General features: G+C 41.9%; 1 protein-coding gene across 8 annotated transcripts in view; it reads left to right on the plus strand.

Moving 5' to 3' along the window:
• The window catches only part of nav3 (neuron navigator 3), a 399,859-nt gene that overhangs the window by 371,056 nt on the left and 5,276 nt on the right, over positions 1-23,527 (plus strand). For 5 of the 8 annotated variants that reach the window (XM_019265607.2, XM_027275946.1, XM_019265602.2 and 2 more), the window contains 19 exons: positions 1,197-1,220; positions 2,762-2,785; positions 3,020-3,097; positions 7,934-8,017; positions 9,047-9,158; positions 10,109-10,233; positions 13,222-13,245; positions 13,738-13,904; positions 15,088-15,241; positions 16,569-16,755; positions 19,326-19,423; positions 19,510-19,605; positions 19,873-20,041; positions 20,166-20,401; positions 21,132-21,286; positions 21,425-21,496; positions 21,972-22,168; positions 22,405-22,523; positions 23,125-23,328. In XM_019265607.2, coding sequence (XP_019121152.1) covers positions 1,197-1,220; positions 2,762-2,785; positions 3,020-3,097; positions 7,934-8,017; positions 9,047-9,158; positions 10,109-10,233; positions 13,222-13,245; positions 13,738-13,904; positions 15,088-15,241; positions 16,569-16,755; positions 19,326-19,423; positions 19,510-19,605; positions 19,873-20,041; positions 20,166-20,401; positions 21,132-21,286; positions 21,425-21,496; positions 21,972-22,168; positions 22,405-22,523; positions 23,125-23,328 — 2,325 coding nt within the window. The remainder of the gene's footprint in view (positions 1-1,196; positions 1,221-2,761; positions 2,786-3,019; positions 3,098-7,933; positions 8,018-9,046; positions 9,159-10,108; positions 10,234-13,221; positions 13,246-13,737; positions 13,905-15,087; positions 15,242-16,568; positions 16,756-19,325; positions 19,424-19,509; positions 19,606-19,872; positions 20,042-20,165; positions 20,402-21,131; positions 21,287-21,424; positions 21,497-21,971; positions 22,169-22,404; positions 22,524-23,124; positions 23,329-23,527) is intronic. The other 3 variants (XM_019265603.2, XM_019265604.2, XM_019265605.2) reach the window with 3 other exon arrangements.

A 23,527-nucleotide genomic window follows, 5' to 3' on the forward strand; every position in this document is an offset into this window, starting at 1 on the left:
TGACTACACGTAATGTAATGTGCAATTCCACTAAACTCTGTGGAGCTTTTAGCCTTTTTACACTCATTGTTTTAGTTTTCCAACCCGCAACTTTAATTGAGTTTTACCATCATGAGTGTTGTTTCCAGACACAGCAGACAGCTGTGAAAAAGCTCTGATCTGAGCATGTAACGGCTAAAACGTGAGTGAGTTAAATGAAGAACAAAATAAAGGGTAAAGGCAAAATAAATACTTAAATTAATCCTATATCGCTCTGCGAGTTTGCCACAACAACCTTATGAGGCGATAAGGTGTGAGTTTTGCTTGTTTCACTGCCCCCAAGTGGCCAAACAAAATGAGTTAATGCAGGTTTAAAGCTGCACTGTCTTATTTTGTTTCAGTGCCCAAGAGCATCCCTGCTCACACAGTGAGCCAAGAGGACATATTGAGGCAGTGACATAACAATGACTGTTGGTGTACATTTTAGTTCTTCAGATCTAAAATGGCTGCATACAAAAGTAACAAGTGACAATTTTAAGGCTGAAATCATCCATATTTCTAAATGAGACGGCACAGAGTTAAATCAAAGCCTTCAGCTCTTCCCAGTGATGCAGACTGTCATTAAATGTCACGTACATTCTGTTCCAATATTTCTGCCTCATCCCTTCTGTTTCTGCAGAGCCAAAAAACAAAAAAAAACAAAAAAACTCCCCATCGTTTTATGCTTCTAACGTAGCTTTGGCAGATAAGCCTCTGGACAAGTGTTGGGTTTCTAATAGCACAGGCAGCGCTCCAGTCTTCACGTTCAGTGAGGCAGCAGATTAGTTTTAGGGAGAAGGATCAATTACCACCCACCTCCGCCTGTTCCCAATTGCACTCGCAAGATGCACAGGAAAGGCCAGGATGAGTGATGGAGATAGTTTTGTTTACAAAGTTATCCCTCAGGTCAAATTAATTTGTTTTTGTTTTTTTGTGTTTATAAAAACCGTTCCCCATTTTTTCACATTTTCCACTTCTGTCTCTTTAATCTAATTTTAATTTAAATTTGGTTGAATTCTCTTTGTCTATGCGTTGGATATTTCATCACTTATCTTCATTGACATTAAAATGCTTCTCATGCGGTGTACTCCAATTCGTTTTTCAAAGCCATTTGATTGAACAAAACACAGTGTACCAAAATCTCTGTTTTTATAATGATGTATGCTTTTTCCCTGCAGACGGAGGAGAAAGCACACTCAGAGGTAAGGATGGCTGATATTCCATCTGTCTGCATGTCTGCTTCTCTTTACCACCTTCCTCCTGAACATTCATACAGTTCAACACCTTGAAGCTGCTCAGTGTCGCTGCACTGTTGGCCACTGAGCAGCTCTGCCGACGTGGGTGGGGGTTAAGTGCCTTGCTCATGAGAACCTTAAAAGTAACTGGAAGGAAGAAAACAGACGTTTTTCTTATTCAGCTTCAATTAGCTGATTTTAATCACAACAACGACCTCCATGTCACACGCATGTTTTGCTGCCCTTTAGGTGACTGCTGGCTTATTTCTCTGTGTCTGTATATCTTTATGTTTGTGTGTGTTTCTGTTGCACTGTATCTATATTTAGAGAGAGAGTATATCTATGTCAATCAAAGCACAAACAGTGATATTTATTCAGATACATTTGGCCTATTATTGATGGTCATTTTGAACCAAAAAGTTCATAAATAAAAGAAAAGTGATGGTGGATAAATAAATAAATAAATAAATAAATAAAGCAGTTTAACCCCATGTTGCATTGCTTTTTATTATCAATAAATCTTTTGCATTGACTTCCATCTTGATCATAAATAACCACACAGCCTTACTGTGCTTCATGGCTAATGTAATGTATTCTACTCTATGAAAACTTATACTACACATATATAATGCATGCCCTGCCCTTTGGCTCCTTTTTCTTTTGGCTTTGTTCAGTTTATCACTGATTCTTCTTTGATGTTCCAGATTTACAGTTTGATTTCTTCCCCTTCTCCCCTTCCCTCTGTCCTTGCTTATTAGTGTTTCAAGCCCAAGCTTGGATCAGACAGTAATGGCAAATACACTGTGCTGTTTGTTTTAACCCTGCCAGATGGGTGGAGTTTAGCACATTGAGACTTGCAGTGCCAACAAACTGCAGTGACAATCATGAACTACATGACCACATGTGACCCAACTGTTTTTTAATCGTATAAATCAACTCATATTTGATGTTTTCTACTTTCAGATCCTGAGACAGGTGACCTACACTTGACTTTAATTTGTCATTATTTATTTGAGACAAGTTATGTTGGCACAACAAGCCGTGTTGGCATGGAGGAAGAGAACCAACAATCAAAAGAAATCATTAATAAGACTGAAATCTCAATCTAATCACCCAAAGTGTCAGTTTAATGTGTTGGAAATGAAAGTGAAATATGAATTATGTCATATGGATTATATCAGGAAAGAGACATAACTAAGCAAAGAGATCTTTAGTCTGAAGGAAACCACATCCTTTCTTGTGTTTGCTGCACTTGTGTTTGCCCACTTTGCTAAACTGACACATCTGGCACTTACCTCATTATAGCAGTACCAGGTATTTGCAGATACTCTTTGACCCAGGTCAGGATTCCTTACCTGTATCTCTGGCTTTGCTGCTCAAAGTCTAACCGTGACAGAACCAGTGCTGTGGCTTGTGATAACCTCTTTCTCTCCAGCCACATCAGTACATGCTGTTTGATGGAGGCATGCAACATAGTGTTAATTTTTACTCTTCTCTTTTCAATCAAGGGCCAAACAGTCCAAAATTCCACGGTAATCCCCCACACTTTTGTGTTCACATTTCACCCCAGTGTCTTTTTACACAGTATTACCATGTAACTGCACAGTTTTTTACATCAAAGTTATCAACATGGGAGTTGCAAGTTCAACACCTCTTTGCATTACAATCAGTCTTAGTTTTCTTTATGTTTTTTTATTTTATTTATTTCAGGAACGTTAACTATACTTGCGTTTACCTCTGTACTTTTCTTTCCCCCCTACAAACAGCAAATCAGAAAGCTGCGCCGAGAGCTGGACGCCTCTCAGGAGAAGGTGGCGACCCTGACGTCTCAGCTGGCTGCAAATGTGAGTTTGTTTACTTCGCCGTCAAAACAGCCGGCTCATTTGCATGATAACCTGCTGTCAAAAAAAGCTTTTATGGGAAGTGTTGCCTATCGAAGCACTGGAAGGAATATAAATCTTTGAGACATCCACTAATTCCTTTTCTCTGTTTGAAGCCACCGTGCGTGTATTTGTGTTTTTGCTTGTTTGATTTTGTTGATGCGTGTGTGTGTGTGTTTGTGTGATTTTCCTAAGATGGGATGTTTTCTTACGCGTTTGTGTGTCTGCACTACAGAGAGGATTGTCTATTTTTCTTTTGTCTCAGCCGATGGGGGTTTCAGCAAGAACAGGAGTCTCTCCCAAATTCAACCAAGCAGGGAGAATCAAATAGAGGTAGACGACATCGAAAGAGAACAGGGAGATGAGGATAAGTGAATCTAGACTCAAGTGCGTCATGCGTGGGTGAAACAGAGTGAAATACAGAGACCTCCAACCCTCAGACGGAGTTGTCTTTGTGCTGAGATGCAGATAGACAAACTCCAGCATGTTACTCGCCTCTGCCCCACCCACCCACCATCTCTCTCAATGCCAAGTGCCTGATCAAGCGTGGAGACAGACGGGGTCTGCTTCAGTCCAACGCTTTGATCACAAAGTTGTGCAGAGCTGAAACTGAAGGCTAAACTGCAGGAAAGGCTGACGAATAGTAGATGAAGACGACTTTGTGTAAGAGTTATGTGGGGACAGTTAAACAACTTTTAGTTGGTTTTGGTCATGTGAAGTTACTTGATTCTCACTGAGATTTTACACATCAGAATCAATTATGTATATGAAAAAAGTTGTTTTGTGGCTCCAGGAGGAGTCAATAAATGCCCTTAAGTGAAGTCATCTGAGTCACGGTCTGTTGATGACTACAAGTTTGAAAATGAAAAAAGCCTGAGCTTACCTCTCTTCTCAAGCTTGCTCCTCATCTCTGCCATCAGACATTAGCTGCTACAATCAGAGCACACCTGGATCTCAGGCCGAACTGTCAGCTGTCGAATTGCAGTTGTCAAGTTGTTACATATGGTAACGTATGGCACCAGTATTTGACGGACTCTGATTGTCCATTGTGAGTCTGACAATACTCAAAGAGCATAGTGCTAAATCACTGTAGTATCTGTGATGTTCAGTCCCTTCAGGGAGGTGTTTCATTGAGAATTCTTTCTGTTTCTTCACAGTTCAGTATAGTAATAGTCAAGTAAAGGCCCGCTAGTGCAGCAATTTAAGTCAATTGAATTTTATTGTCATGTACACAGTACACTTTGATAAGATAGCGTTTCACCAAAGACCATGGTGCTACATGAAACAGAGAGGACTATAAGCATCATTTTATAATCACCAGTCATCAATTATATACTGTATTTACTGCTAATTGGTTTGAAAAGCTACTAACATTATTGTCATCATCCTGCAACAAGTGAGAAAAGAGATGTTAATAATGCAACAATTAGAAGCTAAAAAAACATTCAAGACTTAATCAAGTATGACTGTGTGAGAACAACTTACACTTGGCAGGCTCCAAATCATTTGTGACATAGATTTTATAACATAGCTTTATAGTATAACATAGCTAACATAGCTGTGTAGTTAAATGATTTCAAAACAGATATAACCCAAGACACAATCTCAATAAAAGACTCCAGTGTTTGACCATATCTGTTGTTGATATAGACTAACCTTTAACAGGGTCACTGAGCGTCGAAAACAGTGGAAAATAGCTACCAGTCTCATGCCTTACTGTGCCAAGCCATATGCAAACACTTGCACAACAGAATCCCATATGTGCTTTACAGCTTCCACTCAGGGGAGCTGTGCAGCACATATGGGATGTGGGTAGACTCTGGGGAGGTTTTGGATTTTGATTAGAAGAAAAAAAAAACTCTGGATCACACTGTATCTACATGACAGCGTGGTGGGCTGCTGGCGCTATAAGCTGGTCTTATCCTCCCAGTGGGGAGTGTGACTGGAAATGTCCTCACATGTTCTCCACCCACAGTCCAAAACCAGTCACTGTGACATCGCTTAATCATGAGCTTTCCTGAGCACACGAAGAAATATATGCATTTGTACATTTTGTACTTTTGAAGTTAAAGTTTTATATCTTGAAAAATCAAGAGAAATGTCGAGAAAAAGTGGTATTTTCAAGATGTCACCTTCTCAGCAAGAAGACTTTTTTGCTTCCTAATATTATGTAACACTAATTTCTTTGCCATTTATTCTTTGATACTATATACTATAATGTGTATACAAATAGGTCATTTCAATTTGGTTCTGACTTCAATTTAATGCATATTTGACCTTATCTTGTCATTTGTCATTTAACGCTTAAAGCATCCAAATGTTGAATTTTCTCCAACCCTCAAAGTTTAACCTTGAATATCATCTTAATTGAGTCATGATGATGTCCAAATCTATATTTAAAGGTTAGACAGAGAGGGTATTTTGTGGGGACAAAGATGTGTGAGTGGTCTTGTGTTTAATTCACACTGGCTGAATGAGTTTTCATTTCATCTCCTGTGTTTTCATCAGAGCCACAGAGGAAATTCTTCAGTGATTGAGGTCATCTGATCTTGATCTCTCTCATTTGCTGTGCCAGTGCATACATAATTATTATTATCTCTTTGAATTGAATTTAAATAAAGTATTACGCCGTGTCAATATGCTCACAGGAAATGAGTCTCACATTAAAAACATATTTGTCGCTCTGGATTATGTACGCCACAGACGTCATTTTCATTAATTGTGTTTGTTTTTGGTTTTATTTGATCAAAATGCAGCAGAATTACTAAAACCAACATCGTGTTAAAGGGATTAAAAAGAGCAAATAGTGCTTGACTGCTGAAGTGTTGATCCACTCAGTGTTTTTTTTCTCCAGCCTGTGAAGGGGATACATTTTCCTGCCTGGACTGACATTAAATCGGTTTTAAGAGTTCACACAGGAGCCCCGCCTCCCCGCTCTATCTCCTTCCTCTTTTTATTCACCCTTCACTGTGTCACGCTAACCTTGTCGCCTCTCCCTTTCTGCTCAGCCCTTCCTGTTACTCCTCCCTCATTTTGGCTAGATTTTTCATTATCATCCCCTTCCCTTCCTCCTTTCGTCGCCTCCCCTTCTCGTTGTAAAGAATGTAGCCCAGCAGCAGGTGCTGGCTTTGACCACCGTAGTCGTGACTGCACGTTATCCATCTTTCACCGACACATACCACCCTCTTGAGATGTCGTCCGTGTCTTTAGCGGTGTCATCTGGCAGCACCAGCACCAATGACTTCTCCTCGTCAAGTTCTCTGGTCTGGCCCACCGTCAACCTTTATCCCAGACCCCAGGATCGGAATGGTGGTCAGAAAAACAGGGGTTCAGGAGCTAAGCGTGGCCGCCTGGGCCGGGCCACAAGAGCAGCACAGATGGGTCAACCGTGGGACGCGTTAGAATCTGATCAGAGCCTCCTACAGGGCGGACAGGTGGGCAGGGGGGTGTTGAGTCGGAGCTCACAGGTGGAGTTGGAAAGAGATGTGGAGCTGGAGAGATGAGTTGGAACAGTTGGCATTTCTAAAGGTCGAGACCTTTGCTGATTCAGCCAGGGACACAGAGTGGAAGAGGCAGCACAGGGTGTGTGTGTGTGTGTGTGTGTGTGTGTGTGTGTGTGTGTGTGTGTGTGTGTGTGTGTGTGTGTGTGTGTGTGTAAGACCAGAAAGATGAGGAATTCTTTCAGTTTGTCAGAGCTTTTTGTTGCACATTTGGGAACAAATACTGTTCACTAAATGAAAGTTCTCAAAAAATATTATGACGCAAGTGTGTGTGTGTGTGTGTGTTTGTGTTAAGCAGAGATTGGCTGATCTGTCTGGGCATACTGCCCACCTCTCTGTGACACACCAGGCCTGACAGGTGTCTCAGGGTCTCTAGCTAAGGAGGGGAGGATGAGCTGGCAGTCCACGCACAAATTTTACAGGCTCAGATTTGCACAAGGACACACAACCATGAACATAAGGCTTCAGCAGACATCCGGACGCAAACATATATTAAAAAAACACACGCGTAAACAAATCCGGATACACATTCAGACAGACAGACAGGTTCAGCAGAGCAGATGGCGTGACGTCGTAAAACATTTGCCACCCTTCAGTGTGTCGCCTCTGCATCTTCAGGTGACAGATGAAGTCAGGGAGGGCAGCCCCTTTTTTTGATCTGTGTGCATCTGTGACATCCACATCATTCTCTCTGTGCTCTTGAGTGTTTTCTTGGTGGTATTAGTCCGGAAAGAGGTTGTGCAGCATGCGTGATTGTTAATTCTCAGCAAAGTAATGTAAAACAAATCTAACAAATACTCTGTTCTGAACACGTTTGACATGAACTTGAAGTCCGAGAATGACTCAATGTGAACGTGTTGATTTCTGGATTTTTGTAAGCTAGATATCCCAGCAGGGGTTCTTTATAGTGTACAGGGAGCCTCTTCAGGAGGGCACAGTAAGAGCTTTCAGACTTGTGGGCAAACAAACTTTTCACAGCTCAAGCCTAGTCTGTGGGTTAAGTGAAAACTCACATCAAAGCTATCATCACCAACCAGCAGACCAGCTTATTATTCATTCTCTGCCTTTTCTTCAAGGGATATTCAACATGAATATTGATTTATAGATAGGCAACTGATAAGCTGTGTTCATTATACCATATATGTTTTGAGATATAGTTTTTCTACTTTTCATACTCTAAAGAGAATAAAACAGTATTCTTCTTTTTCACCATTTTAAATCCAGTTTTTATAGTTTGTTCAGCAAACACCAATGTTCCAGCGACTGAGCACTTCATTTGTGTCTCTCTGTATGTCTCCAGGCTCACCTGGTGGCAGCCTTCGAGAAGAGCCTGAGTAACATGACCTGCCGTCTGCAGAGCCTCACCATGACTGCTGAACAAAAGGTACAAGAGCTAAATCCTGAATTTGAAAAACACTGCACTTGAACTTCATGGTAAAGGGATTACAGGGAGAAGAAATGATTAGAAACCGTTTGACACTGAAAGACTGCAGTGGAAAGTAACAATGTGGAGGTCGGCGGTTGCGGATTAATGGATATTTTTTATCTTTGGTTCGGTTCGGTTCCTGACTCGTGTGAAAGGTTTTCTACTGAAGACAATTTTGAGTTATTGCCTGAATATTTCTCCAACTTCCACTCCCAGCCTTAACGAAAGTTGTTTGACTTGCTTCTAACTACAAATCTTCTTGCTTTACCGGCAGGTAAAATTGTTATGTTTTGCACAGTCATGCAAGGGGTCAGCATATTCCATGAACCTAAGGCCCAAAAAGTCATTTAAAACCAGTAAATTCTTCAGAAATCCTCCAGCATTTATCTGCTCCAAGGTCAATTTTTCTATATTTTCTTACAAGCCAACTTTTTTACCGACAGGAGGATTCAGAAGAGCTCAAAAGGAACTGAAGCACTGATCACACAGCAGCAGCAATATGTTCAAAGATAGATCCCTACCACAAATTATGAATACTCACACATGCACACACATGCACACACACAATGCTGACGAGCCTTGGCAGCTTTTTAATCCTCTATAAATTAAAGCAGACTGGGATCTGGTGGGATGTCTTTGTTAAACAAGGCCGTACCAACTTTTAATTAAAGCAGAAACCCTATCTGCAGCCCTCAGTGAGTTTTCGGGCAAAGCAGAATAGAGTGTCCCTCTATCTGATCGTGTTGGTTCAACAGAGTTGAGGTTTTTTTATTCTAAGCAGGTGGTGCCGGGGTTGCGGCAAATCCTCTAGAAGACTGCTATCTTCTTCAAAATACCCTCCCTTCATTTTTCTCTCTCGTTCCCTTCCACTGAAAGCCATGCCAATGCACAAATTTAAGAATTTGTTTCCAGTGTTGGTTCCACTCATTTGGCTAAAAGAAGAATTTGGTGCGTCATCCTTAGTCTAAAAACTGCCTCTTTCTCCAGGAGTCTGAGTTGGCTGAGTTGAGAGAAACAATAGAAACGCTGAAGACCCAGAACACCGACGCCCAGACAGCCATCCAGGTGGCGCTCAACGGCCCTGACCACCTACACAAAGGTAATGAAGGCACCAGCAGGGATGTTGGATGAAACTCAAATCATCTGAGGTTCTCAGGAGGTCTTGAATGGCCTGCTGTTCCATGATTGAAAGGATTTTTTAGCCTGATTGAAGTGTTTGTGCTGCACAGATCACTTTTGGAAAGCCTTGATTAGTTATAGAACCAACCTGAATCACATGTGTAATCAGTTTTGTGTGCTATGCCCAACATAGTGGAACTCTAGCAAAAGTCTTTCAGTGTAGTTACATTAAGCAATTATGTCTCTATATAGTTGTTTTCATAGTTAATGGCAGAGGCAGACGATACATACATGTAACGTAGTGTCATTTTTTGCCTCACTGTTACAGTTGTATCAGAGCTGTATGAAGTTGTTGCTAATGCTAACCTACTAACATTTCCTACTGCTGCTAGTTCACAATAAGTGTTTAAAAGGTGAAACATGCTTTTACTCTGAATTACTCACAGGAAATGCAACACATTTGTCAAAGAGGTTACAACTGACAGCAATCATTCATCAGAAATGCGGTTGGAAAATTAGTCACACAATGTGCAACATGAAATCAGATTGATTGATCGAAGTGTTTATTTCGAATATGCAAACCAAAATAAAAATAAAAGTAAGGCAAAACATTTAAACATAGAAATACATATTCGAAAAGGAGTGAGAAGAAGAATAACTTATAAACTCCCACCCCTTCTTCTTAAATAATAAATGACAATACCAAGATTCCCAGTTTAAATCATTTATACGTTATGTCTTTATTAAAATAAGGTGAGAAAATGTGTATTTATTTTAATATCTGAGAGCAAAGCACCAAATCAGTCAGGACTCATGTTATTGGTTATAACTTTAAAGAGAAGACGATACCATCCAAAGCATTTTGGTTCGGGGATCAGCGTTCTATATCTCATCTTTTCAAAGCACTGAGAAAGATTTTGTTTTTTCCAGACCTGCGGATTAGACGGCAGCACTCCTCAGAAAGTATGTCCAGTATTAACAGCGCAGCCAGTCACTCCAGCATGGGCAGTCTGGGCAAGGACGCCGAGGACAAAAAGAAGAAGAAGAAGAGCTGGGTAGGTGGAGAAACTTAAGAAAGAGCCAACAACGAAATCTCAGATATGAAAGCCAAACTGCAAACTCCCACAAATAAAATAAAACCATGTAAATAACTCATAATAATCACATTCTGCTACTGAATTCTACATGCAGGTTATGCAACTCAAACCTTTCCATTCATTTGTTTAGTTCTTCGGTCATTGTTCAGGAGTTGGATTTGGTGGTGGAAGACTTTAAAAACATATGAATTATTCAACGACTAGTTAGGCTAATTCAGATATGCACTATATGCCTGCATTAAAACATTAAATATCTTCTCTTTACATAGATAAAAGCATTTTCATGGAGGCACGACTGAAGAGCTTCAATATGAGCTAAATGCATGAAATGTAAACATAGAATGTTGCTGAATATTTCTAATATGCTGTAGCTTGAGCTAACCATGAGCACAGGAGGGCTGAGTTTGGTTTCAGCTCTCAAAACTCTAAATCAAAAATGGTGTGATTATTTCTACCCCAACTGGCAATGCATCTTTTTCATTGCCGTAATTTGTATTTCCATAATTCTTCCTTATGTCACCCCTTGTGAAATTGCTATTAAAGTGGGAGTTTGTGCGGCTGTGTGAGTGATTCAGGCGATGAATAATTGGTCAGTTCAGTTTCCAGTCACTGCTTGTGATCGAGTACATTAAAAGTGTTTGGACACTTTTTAAGTTGGAGGCAGAGCATGTTGGGATTCCCATAGGTCATCTGCAAGATCCTAAATCTCCCATTCCCGCCTTGCCTAACATCATCACAGTCTGCCACCATGTCCCCGTTGCTAAGCTACAGTGCTGAGATGGTTGTCAGCCAAGTTGCTGTCAACAGCAAGGGCCAACGGAGGATCAAGAAGTGAAGTCAAGCACCCTGCAAGTATTGTTTGAAACACACTTTGAGGCAGCATGCAATTAGGCTGGAAAGAAGCGAAGTGACCACTTATATCGTGGATACTGAAGCTTCAAACTGGGTCAATAGCTGCCCAGAGGTTAGAGAAGTGCTGCTTGTATCTCTGTGTCAAGAGGGAAAGTCTGCAAAAGAGAAGCACTCTCACTTCTCAACAACTACTGACAAAGTACTTTAGAGAAGGCTCTTAATCCCTCAACAGGACTTCAAGTTTAAAGGTCTTAAAGACACGGGATACATCTTTATTCCACAAAGTTCATTTGAACTTCTGTCTGTCTGAACATTGGTTTCTTTGATGGCTCAGTTTGCCACAGATGTATTTGGACCTGCTTTGTGTAAGTCAAGCCTTATGTGTTCGCCGTCTCCTGTTTCCCCTTCTACTGAGGACCATGTCCACAAATACCCACAAATCAAGGCCAAAGAGCCAAATGATCTAAAAATGCAACACACAACCATAAGGCTCTCTCCTCTCCCTCTGCACTTCTCTCTGATTTCACTGTTCTTTGCTTCAGTCTGCAATAGCAGCTCAGTGTCCCTGGCTGGAGAGCTGTTATTTGCTGCAGCCCCCTGAGTCAGACACATGACATATTAGAAGTTCCGACTCAGCCAAAGAGCACAGAGCCAGAGCCAGTTTTCATCCTCTGCTGCAATGCAAAACGCCTGCCCTTGAAATGAAATGCATGCTAACAGCCCAGAAGTTCACCACTGAGAGTGACACCCTAGCCTGCTATGTTAAGTGAGACCCCCCCCACATCGCACCCCCTTCCCAAAGAAAATTCAAGTCCAGCACATGAATGCAAATCAATCTTTTATTTAAGCAGCAATTAATTATTCATTTGCATAAGTTCTGCCTTGGTGCACACATGGCTGGAGACATGGATAGAGTTGAACTAAGGTTACTGAGAAGTAAGTAAGGAGAAGATTATGCTTACAGAGTGACATGAAATAATGACTAGATAGAGTGTTCTCCAGTAAGACAGAGGCAGCATCTGACCTGTGTTAGTCAAAGTCAAAGAGCAGCATTATTGTTCAGCATACACGTGAGCAAACATCGTGCAGGCTTCAATATATAACATGTTTTTATCACTGAAGTTTTCAAATCTCCCCATTCATTTTCTATAGCTGCTCATCCTGTTCAGGGTAGCTGGGAATGCTGGAGCCTTTCCCAGAATGCATGGGGCACAAATTAATTTACTTGAACTGCGTTTGTATGTTCTGTTTAGCGTGATGAGTTTCTTGTTGAATCTTGTATTATGTCTCTGTTTGGTGACGCACACTGTGTTCACACCTAAACAAACTGCACAAAACTACCATATCACAGAATACAGCTTTCCTAATTATAAATTCAGCCTCAGTTAATCCTAATTTCAATCATATCTACAAAACCCAAACTTTAAACAACAATAACACACACACACACACACACACACACACACACACACACACAAGGATTACAGAACAAACTGTCTGCTGTACAACAAAGTCAATGAAGAAAATCGACCTGCAGAAACACTTATCTGCACCCTTTCATTATGTAGCTGGCTTCAATTGAAGCTTGATGTTCACACAGTTTCTCTTGACTGTCTCTCAGTAGAGATTAGACAACATTTGACAAACATCAGCCCAACCTGGTAGTAGTCACTTAGCCGTGCAACATGCTAAAGCCAAGTTCATCAGGCTAAACAACTAAATGAACACTGAAACAACATAAAACGTGGCAAAAGTTCCAGCTTTGCTTTATTGAACATACAACATAAAGTAACACCAACAACTATTGTCCAAACACTGAGAATTAGCAGTGGGTGTCAGCCTGGCTCATGACTCATAATGTGTCAGGCCAGTAAGCATTTTGGAAAAGCAAATCCGTCTCCTTTCATCGGATGTCAAACTGATAACACAGAGATAAAAAGATGCTCTGAGTGCAATCATAATCTTCATTATCATCATCCTTGCTGCAGCACTAACTGTGAGACACGTGAGCAGCATTTAGCTTGAATCACTCATCAAGTAAGCAGGAGTGTGTGTTTTGCGTGGCTTAACGCTGGGTGTGTTCTGCATCTTCAGGTGGCTGATTCCATCCCGGCTCAGGTCAGTGGCTCCCAGAGTGTCTTCTGTGTGTGTGCTGTGGTTATCCCCCATCCTCCCTCCCCTCCTTTGTTCCCTTATTCATTTCTCCTCTACACTCTCTCAGAGCAACCTCTTCTTTCCCTTTTCTGGAAACGTCGGCATGGATACGGCAATCCTCCCCTCCCCTGCCCCCTTGTTTCCCCCTCCTCCTTCCTCTTCCCTTGTTCATCTCGATTGCCTGTTCAGCCCTAATTGTTAGGGTCATTAAAAGCCTGCTTCTCCTTCTCTGTCCTTTATTTCCATCTTTACTTACAGTCTTGCTTTTTGCCTCTCTCTTTACTTAAACCAGACAGTGACCATTGCTTGGAAACAGCACGCCGTGACTTCCTGATCTGGCAGGATGTGATGTCACCAGAATATATCTCATTGGACCTGACATGTTGTGAATGTAGATGTTAGCTGAGCTGTGATATTGACTTTCCCTCTTGTGTATTTGTGCTATCTGTCTTGCAGTTACGCAGCTCCTTCAAACAGGCGTTCAGCAAGAAGAAAACCAAATCTCAGTCAGCGCACGACGAGATGGAGGAGATGACCGACTCACTGCCGTCCTCACCCAAACTGCAGCACGACAACAGGCAAGGCAGCATCGCCACGCTGCGCTCCTCACCGTCCACCACGGAGTGAGTTTTTACACGTGCATCCACTCTTACACACATATATACACAGGTCATTACAAACTCATACAAACTGAAAACATGGGCAGCTGTTTTGTTCCCTTTTCTTCTCGAAGTCTAAATTCTTTCCACTGTTATTTTTCTTTTGTTTGTTTTCACAAATGTCTGCTAATCCTCACCTCACCGTTCTTCCACCTCTTTCTCTGACCTCTCTGCTCACCTTCCTTTTTTAACGCCTCTCCACCTGCTGTAGCAAGTGCGTTTGCGATAGCAAGTCCTCCCCCATTTGGACGGCAAAGAAAAAGCAAAACGGTCAAATGGTCTACAAGCACAGATCTCGGTAATAGGCACTGTGTGGCATGCTCCCAGGGAGTGTGTGTGCAGTGTGGTGTGTTGGTGTGACTTTGTTCTGCATCTTAATGCCATAAACACCTCTGCATGTCGGGGGTGGTCATCTCTCTGGTTCGCACTCTGGACCTCAGGACCTCTGAGGTGTCCAGTTCATGAAAATATTAGTCGGCTGAATAAAGGCTGTAAAGGATGAGGAGTAATGATTTGCTTACTCATGCCAGAACAAACTGGCTCTGTGTCACCGTAAAGGGACAACATGTGGCCATTCTGCCAACCAGCAACAAGCATGCAAGTACTGTCCACATCTGGTGTGCTGTGTGACAGCTGGTGAGATAATTACTTTTTCTCAAAGGCAGAGCATGTTGACATGTTCATTCAGTGAACTCCGCGAGTGTGACAGATTCTTGTTGTGCTTCTGACTTAGCTACTCAAAATAGCATTGCATCTAACTCTAGTTGTTGTGTTAGATCTCTGCCTGTTTACTATGCAAAATACATGACGATGGCACTGCTACCACAGCACCAACTGTACATTGCACACTAAAGGAGGGCTTCATTACAACTGCAGCATTGCAAAGTATTGTGGGAACCACGACTGGAACAACTAAATGGGAAGGAGTGGCTGTCCCAAATGTCCCAGTTCCCCATTCACCTCCATGTTGTACCTACCCATGCGGTTCACCACTGACTCCAGCTTCCCTCTGAACGTGAACTCTCTGGTTTCCTTTAAGTGTGTAATATTTCTCTCCAGAATGTGTGTGTGTGTGTGTGTGTGTTTGGTATAACCCTCGAGGTGACCCTCCCCCTTCCTCCTCCCTCTGTCTAACCCCTGTTTGCAGGCTGTGTGAATGCACCGAAGCCGAGGCCGAAATCGTCCTCCAGCTGAAGAACGAGCTGAGGGAGAAGGAGCTCAAGTTGACAGACATTCGCCTGGAGGCGCTTAGCTCCGCCCACCACCTTGACCAGATTCGAGAGGCCATGAACCGCATGCAGGTGAGATCACACACTCGGAGAAAGAAATACTTTCAGCTGTGCTTCAGACAGGCAAAACTTAACTCCCTCCAATTTATCCAGGCTAAAGTGGTGTGTTCATCCCTGAAGGCGCTGGAGCATGACAGCTACCAGTTAGGAAGTTAACAATGCATTTAGTGGATGGCTGACAGGGCACCAGCGGGGCACCAAGAGGGCTGAGCTCAAACTAGCTGATTACACACACACACACACACAGTATAAACACACACACTAACACAGAGTCTTGCATATTAAATCTATGCACCTAACACTTTTGCAGATAAGCGATAAAATTGTAGTTCATAATATTGTTTCAGACCTTCAGTCTCTTCAAGTTCCAAGAACCAGAGAAACTCATCTTCTTTAGAGTCACCTCTAAACTCAGACAGACAGATCCGTTTTCAGTTTCACACTCAAAAATGAAAATTATACAGTTATATAGTGTTAAAAGAAATACACTTATTCTCTTTCTTGCTAAGAATTAGATAGGAAGATTGATTAACTCTCATGTCTGTCCAGTAAGTATGTAGCTGGAGCCAGCAGACAGTTAGCTTAGCATAAAGCTAAAGCTCTAAATCTCACTCAGCAAGATAGCTAACTAAAATTTCTCAAAATAAACTATTCCTGAAAGTCTGAAAGTCTAATATTTTTTGGTGGAAGAATATAAAGCAAAAAACAGGAGAGAAAAAAATCAGCAAAAAAATCTTTCTATCTGTCACCAGCTCATCAACTTACCTGTGCATCGCCAAAACTCACAATTAATAAATGAATTTAATAAATGGAATTGAGCATTGTTTAATTGCCCATGAAGCTGAATAAAAAGATGCAGAGTCAAGTTTTCTTTTCTCTCTGAAAATTCACATATTTGATATATTTATATATTTCCTATTGATGTGTTGCAATGAGACGGCAGCCATCAGTTCCAAGTATAGTGTTCAGAGGTGCTGCGTCATTTCAGAGTCTTAAAAGAAGCACATGTTCAAAGAACGTCGCCATAAATGTCTCAGTTAAGTGGCTCTTTGTGGATTGCCTTGTCTGTAGAAACCTATAGTTCCCTCTCAGATCTGGGGATCATGTAACGCTCCTTATCTGAGACTTACTCTCAGTACAAAGAGAGCCTTGAAGATCAAAAAGCTGCTTACATCCCATAATTCCAATAATACTGATTTAGAATAACAACAGCGGCCAGCCTAAATGCAGGGAAATGACCGTCTGCTTCTGGAGTATGAGTATTACTTGGTGTTACCAGAGTCTTGAATGCAGTTTCTGTTAGGTTGTGTCTAATTTTTATTCTTTTATTGTTAAACAGAATGAGATTGAGACTCTGAAAGCGGAGAACGATCGCCTCAAGTCCAGCGGGAACGCCACACCAACAGCGACGCCCATCAAGGCGGCCCGGCCACCCTCTGAGACCTCTAGCACATCCTCGTCCTCCTCGCGTCAGTCCTTGGGGCTGTCGCTCAATAACCTCAACATCACTGACACCATCATGTCAGGTCAGTTCAGTGTCAGCTCCGTGCCACGTTGATCCGAGGTGTTTGTGTACATCAACGATAGCAGCCTGCAGTTTTGTGTGAGAGGTGCGAGCAGTAGGTGTGGGAGTGGTGGAAGTGATTTGTCATGTCTTGACAAATCAAAAATAATATATCTTAAAATGCCAGCCTGAGTATTCAACAGTTTTTAGAAGAAAGTGCTTTTTTTTCACTGTTGGCAGGTGTATTCAGTAAATCGTTCAATTAAACCTACAAGTGTTGCATTGTAAGTGCCCTGGTCGTATGTGTAGTTAAGCCGTAGGTCTCATTTTATGGTCTGCAGCAACTCTCAGGGCAGATTTTTCTTTTGTGGCATCGTGTTGGATTAGACCTCCCTAAACTAGCCTCAATATATGTGAGAGAATTGTGTTTGCTGAGAGAAATGATCCGGAGGAGCTGCATGAAATGATGAAATAGCTGCTTTCTCTACTGCGGGGGCTCGCAACACAGCAGGCGCCTGTTACACACACACACACACACACACATACATGAACATGCTGGAAACCTCTCCAGGCCTGCTCCGTTTGAGGAGTGAAAGAGTTTGTCCCTCTCACTTGTCCTGTAATTAACATAGAAGGCCCAGCTCCCTCCGAGGACTCGGGCCCTTGTTAATTGATGGAGGGATGAGCCAAGCAGTGACGCGTGAGAAGACGAGTGGGCCAGCGGGCTGTTATCGCCCCAACACAGAGCCTTCGGCTAAAAGAAAGCCAGACAAATACAAAGTACCCCCTTCCATCTCCAAAATGGAGTCTGTGAAAGAAAGAATAGTGGGATTTGTGAGCGTGGTGGTTGGCGTCAAAGGTTAAAGGTGGCAGGAAACTAACAAATGAGTCAAACTTTCACAAAGTAGAAACACAATCAAATCAAATCAAATCAATTCTATTTGTATAGCCCAAAGTCACAAAGTACATTTGCCTCAGAGGGCTTTAAAATCTGTACAAAAAAATGTGGAAGAAACCTCAGGAAGAGCCACAGAGAAGGGATCCCTGCACAACTGCAACTGCAGATTTTAGTTCACTCTCACCACTCTCAAAGCATTGTCTAAGGCAGAGACAGGGTCCAGTACCAAATGACATATTGAGTAGCCAACTAGTGAACATAATGGTGCTTTTAGCAATGAAAGAGACATATATTTGTTTCTCAAGAGTTAGTGAAGACCAGAAATCAAGCTAAGAATTCTCTCTTAGCTTGATTGCACTGACATTCTTGAGGTGGCAGGAAACACAAACTCTAAATGAAAGAAATTGTCTATTAAATGTGTAAATAGGAGAACTGCAAGTCTGTCATATTAACTTGAAAGGTGATATGTCAAAAAAGCAGTTATTACAGCAGTTAACCTTGCAAAGCAGGAACAGTCACAAAGCTGATTTGTTTTGGTGAACAGTGATAAAGGCTAAAATCAAGTATGAGTATTTTGTTTCTGTTCGGTCATAACTTGTGGACTGACAGTGAAACTGCTCCTCTGCCTTCAGTTTTGTTGCTGTTGGTGGAGAATGGCACAAATAAAAAATGTGCTCAGTGCTTCAAATATTTGGTTTTGTGCTGCTGTAACTTGATATTAGTGTCACTGTCATGTTGGATCATTTATTTCTTCAGACGACTGTCTCTTCTCCTGGTTACTTAGTGATTTTGTTCCACTGTTGTCATGATAACAGTCCCATCCGCTTACTGACTACATGTTCTCAACGAATGAACCTCTAATGAATAGTTTTCTACTTTGACTTTTTCTTATAAATGTGTCTCCCTGCCTTAGAGTTTCTATGTTTATTCTGAGCAGGAAAAATTAGGTTTTACTAAATAAAAATAAACCCAGCACAGAGTCCTCTCTGCTGTCTGTGCAGTTCTAAACAAAAGCAGTACTGACGATTATCCTGGTACACCATAACACTTAAACCGATCTAGTCTGCTCTGGTAGCACCCAGGTATAATCTTTACAGTATCAGTATCAATAAATACCCCCTACAGAAGACTTCAAAAGTAGTGTAAGTGCAAAAAAGGTTTAAAGAAGTTATATATTATTACACCAGAGTGGCGAATACTAGTACAGCGGACTACAAAAATGACTCATCCCTTGACTAGTATAGAACATTTTGTGATCTGTGGGCATTACAGTCACATTTTACGAGATATTTACCTTCAGAAACTCCATAATACTCCATAATACCTAGAAAATACATCACATTCATATTGCGGTAAAAAACATTGCCTCCTCTTTCTGTGTATCTTTCTCAGTCACAGAAATACCCAAATTGAGAAATCTGGTGTCCTAAAAATTTCCCACCGGGTTTCAATAACACACAGTCTTACATTATGATTCTGAGCACTCACTAGAAAACGCTCTGTATGAAAACATTGATTAAATGTAAAAGTCATTATCTCATAAAAGAAAGCCATTAACTGGCTTTTACTTTGGACTCTGTCCATTTCAAGCTCAAAAATTTCCAGCAGGCAGAGCCAGGGTGTGTTTCTAATGAATCATAGCTCTGACAGATTAAAGAATGTCTGCATTTCCTAACAGAAAGTTTTGTTTTCAGATATTCTGCTCGACGACAGCTACGAGGGCAATCTACGCAAAGAGGGCCGCAGTGTGAGAATAGTAGTTACCATCAGCACTGGGCCCAAAACCATCAAGGTTAGTTATTCCTCCAGGTAAAAGCACTGTCGTCTTATTTGTTCTGACCGCTGTTGTTTTAATGAACACGTCTGACAACTCTTCAGGGCACACAAAGCCAGGAGTACCTGATTGGGTCTATAGGCGTGAGTGGGAAAACCAAGTGGGATGTGCTGGATGGAGTCATCCGACGCCTCTTCAAGGTAAACTCAAGATTGCTCATAGATTCAGATCTTATCAGGCTCATATTTATATATCCAGCTGAATGTGTGACACGTGCACCAGAGAGTGCAACAAAAAACATTATAAAAACAGGTTAAAGAACAGAGTTTGTTTTAAATGTACACCATCGTGTGAAGCTGTCACTTTGAAGATATGTTGAACAACAAGAATCACGGCCTATATTTAAGCATGATCAATAGTGCAGTTTGTCTTCTTAATTTGTCTTCTCAACCCTCCCCTCCCTGCAGGAGTATGTGTTTCGGGTGGACCCTCTGACCAGCCTGGGTCTCAGCTCAGACAGCATCGTCTGCTACAGGATGGGCGAGGTGGTTCGCTCTCACGCCTCCGAAGTGCCTGAGCTGCTGCCCTGCGGCTACCTGGTGGGCGACAACAACGTCATCAAGGTCAACCTCAAAGGTATGGCAGCAAGGAAATAAGTTTCTATTTCAGGAGTTATAGCAGATGCAAAAACCAGGTTGGAATTCGAGACACAGAGATAACACATTTCCTTTCTTCCTTGTATCCTCCCTCCTCTTCCTAGGTGTGAAGGAGAACAGTATCGACAGCCTGGTGTTTGACACGCTCATTCCGAAGCCTATCATCCAGCGGTACCTCAACCTGTTGATGGAGCATCGTCGCATCATCCTCTCAGGACCCAGCGGCACCGGCAAGTCCTTCCTGGCCGCCAAGCTGGCCGAGTACATCATTTACCAGATGGGGCAGGAGATAACAGAGCACAACGTGGCCAGCTTCAACGTGGACCAGAATTCTAGCAAGGTAAGAAAGAGGATTTTAAATATTTAGTGTATTGTGGCTGCGATTGTTCACTTTTCCCCAGTCTGCCTTCTCTGTAGAACTTATGCTTCAGTTTAGGGACTTCCTACATATCCCAGAATACCTTTTAAACAACACAGAGGAGATTCTCATGTTGTAATAGATCTTTAAAAGATGTACATCTGGTTGCTGCTGAGTGTTTACAAATTGGTCTCTCTGCTTCTTCCACATGGATCTGTCCCTCTGTGATTACTGACTGCTGGTACTAAATTGCAGCTTTTTAAGCTTCTGACTGACTGACCTTGCAACCTGACATCTTTCTCTGATGTTTTTTATCATCCTTCAGCAGAAGAAAGATATACTAGCATTTAAATAACAGGCTTCAGAATGTGACATGCATCTCCAGTGGATGTTTTTTTAAGACGGTGTAATTTGACCCTGTTGTAGTTTTAAGTAAAGGCTTATCCAGATGGAGAAAAGCCTCAGCAGGAGTGAGATTACATGTTTGTAAGTAGTAAATGTCAAAGCTTGGCTGCTCATAAAGGTGCATATAGATTTCCATCCATAATGGAATTTTGCAGATTGGAACCTGTGATTTGAATGTTAATCCATTCTTTGATTAGTTTTCAGCATGCATTTAAATAAAAAAACAAGTAGTAGGGACTCAGATCATATTGCTCCCATCAAACTTGCACTTGCATCCAAATGAAAAACGTGCTCATTTCTGCCTCAGGACCTGCGACAGTACCTGTCCAACCTGGCAGAACAGTGTAACTCTGAGGAGACGGACACAGAGCTCCCCACTGTGGTCATCCTGGACAACCTCCACCATATTGGCTCCCTCAGCGACATATTTAATGGCTTCCTCAACTGCAAGTACCACAAATGGTGAGTCAGAAATGCATTAAAAAATCAATACAATCTAAAATACCAAAATAGCAGCACTGAAATGCAGCAGTTTACAAAGTTTCATTGTTCTCAGTTGCTCGGTTGTGACTGAATCATGTCATCTCTGTCTCTATCCAGCCCTTATGTGATTGGGACCATGAACCAGGGAGTTTCCTCCTCTCCTAACCTCGAGCTACACCACAACTTTAGGTTTGTGACACACACAACCTCAACCTATGCAGAAATATCACTGAACACTGAACTGTCTCTAAAAACATTGTCTGTAATGTGGTTGTATTTGCTCTGCATCGTGTCACCTGTCACATAAAACGTTTGATTGTTTCTGTATCAACATGTTATTTCTCACAGATTGTAAACTAAAGGCATTGTTCCATAGGGAGCACTCTAACTGCGTCTCTTGGATGATCGCCTCGTTAAATGAAAATGAATGGACTATAATGCATGTTCTGAGCAAGGATCATTTCTGCTTGGCATGTTTGACTGACTGATGATTTGGCAAATGTAACATCATTAGGGGAAAGCTCATTCATTTAATTAGAATCTATTATAATAAAGTGAAATAAGCCCAAAACTCGTTACTCTGATGGTGGAAACGCCTCAAACGGTTTCATCATGTCTGATACGAGCCGCTTTAATTCACCACTGATCATCTGTCCTGATGTAGGTGGGTGCTGTGCACCAACCACACCGAGCCGGTCAAAGGTTTCCTGGGTCGTTTCCTGCGGCGGAAGCTGATAGAGACGGAGATCGATAAGAACATGCGCAGCAATGACCTGATTAAGATCATCGACTGGATCCCCAAGACGTGGCAGCACCTCAACGGCTTCCTGGAGGCACACAGCTCCTCCGATGTCACCATAGGTCAGTCGCACACACACACACACACACTCTCTCTAGCGTCTGTACTGTTAGACCCATGCCAAGTCTTTGTTTATTGATGAACAAAACATTTACACAATGAAGTGAGTGTGGTAAAGCCTGCCCTCTCTTCTGCCTCCACTCATTTGCAGCATGTTTGTTAATAACCTGCTTCATGCTTCGATCCTAAACTTTTCATCTAACAAATACTCATCATCTGGACTCTTTTGTCCCTGCAGGCCCCCGTCTCTTCCTGTCCTGTCCCATGGATGTGGAAGGCTCTCGGGTTTGGTTCACCGACCTGTGGAACTACTCCCTGGTGCCCTACCTGCTGGAGGCAGTCAGGGAAGGCCTTCAGGTACAGCCTGGAAAAACACACTGAATGAATAATTGCCCACTTTAGTTGCACTACAGAGGCAAAAACGAGAATAGTAACTACATTCATTTACTCAAGTACTGCACTAAGGAAATATTGTACTTTTTACTTCACTATATTTATTGGACATATTGGACTTTTTAGATTTTAAATGCAAATTTATCTCCACCATGACAACAAAAGGATTTGCTACATAGTAATGGTCCTGTGATATAATACAATGCTGACAGCGATGATTCTACATAATGAGTACTTTTACTTTTAAGACTTGTAGCACTTTTAGTTGCCGGTGCTTCTGTACTTTGACTTTTTTAAGTCAGTCGGCCATTTTTTCCTGCATCACTGTGACTGGCACAGCTCTTTAAATGATATGAGACGTGTAATGAAACCGATAATGAGCATTATCACACTGTCTGATTTTTATTTCACTTCACACATCACAAGATGCACATAAGAATGTACATAATAATATCTATAATATATACAGCAGGAGAGCTTGGATTTCTGTTAGTCCCTATACACATAACCCGCCACTTAGTGCAGCATCATTCATACCTGCTCTCCCTCTCTGACACACCCACAGCTCTACGGCAAAAGAGCAGCATGGGAGGATCCGTCCAAGTGGGTGAACGACACGTACCCGTGGAACGCCGCCTCGCTGCAGCAGGACGGCCAGTCGCTGCTGCAGCTGAGGCCGGAGGACGTGGGATACGACGGTTATAGCTCGTCCAAGGAGGGAGCCTCGTCCAAGCAGGTGTCTCAGAGTGACACAGAGGGAGACCCACTGGTGAGGAAGACATACGGCAAAACAAAACTCGTGATTATTCTGTGACATCAAAGAGCCTCTATTTTATGTGTAGCATTTAAGACAAATATGAAAATATAGAAATAGCCCCAGTAGGAATGAACGTGCTATGGAGATGAATATTAATCCATAATCATGGTGCAGAGTCATAAAGTTATTCAATTCAAGGATGTTGGTTTCC

Source organism: Larimichthys crocea, unplaced genomic scaffold (assembly GCF_000972845.2).
Source record: "Larimichthys crocea isolate SSNF unplaced genomic scaffold, L_crocea_2.0 scaffold268, whole genome shotgun sequence".
Taxonomy (NCBI): domain Eukaryota; kingdom Metazoa; phylum Chordata; class Actinopteri; family Sciaenidae; genus Larimichthys; species Larimichthys crocea.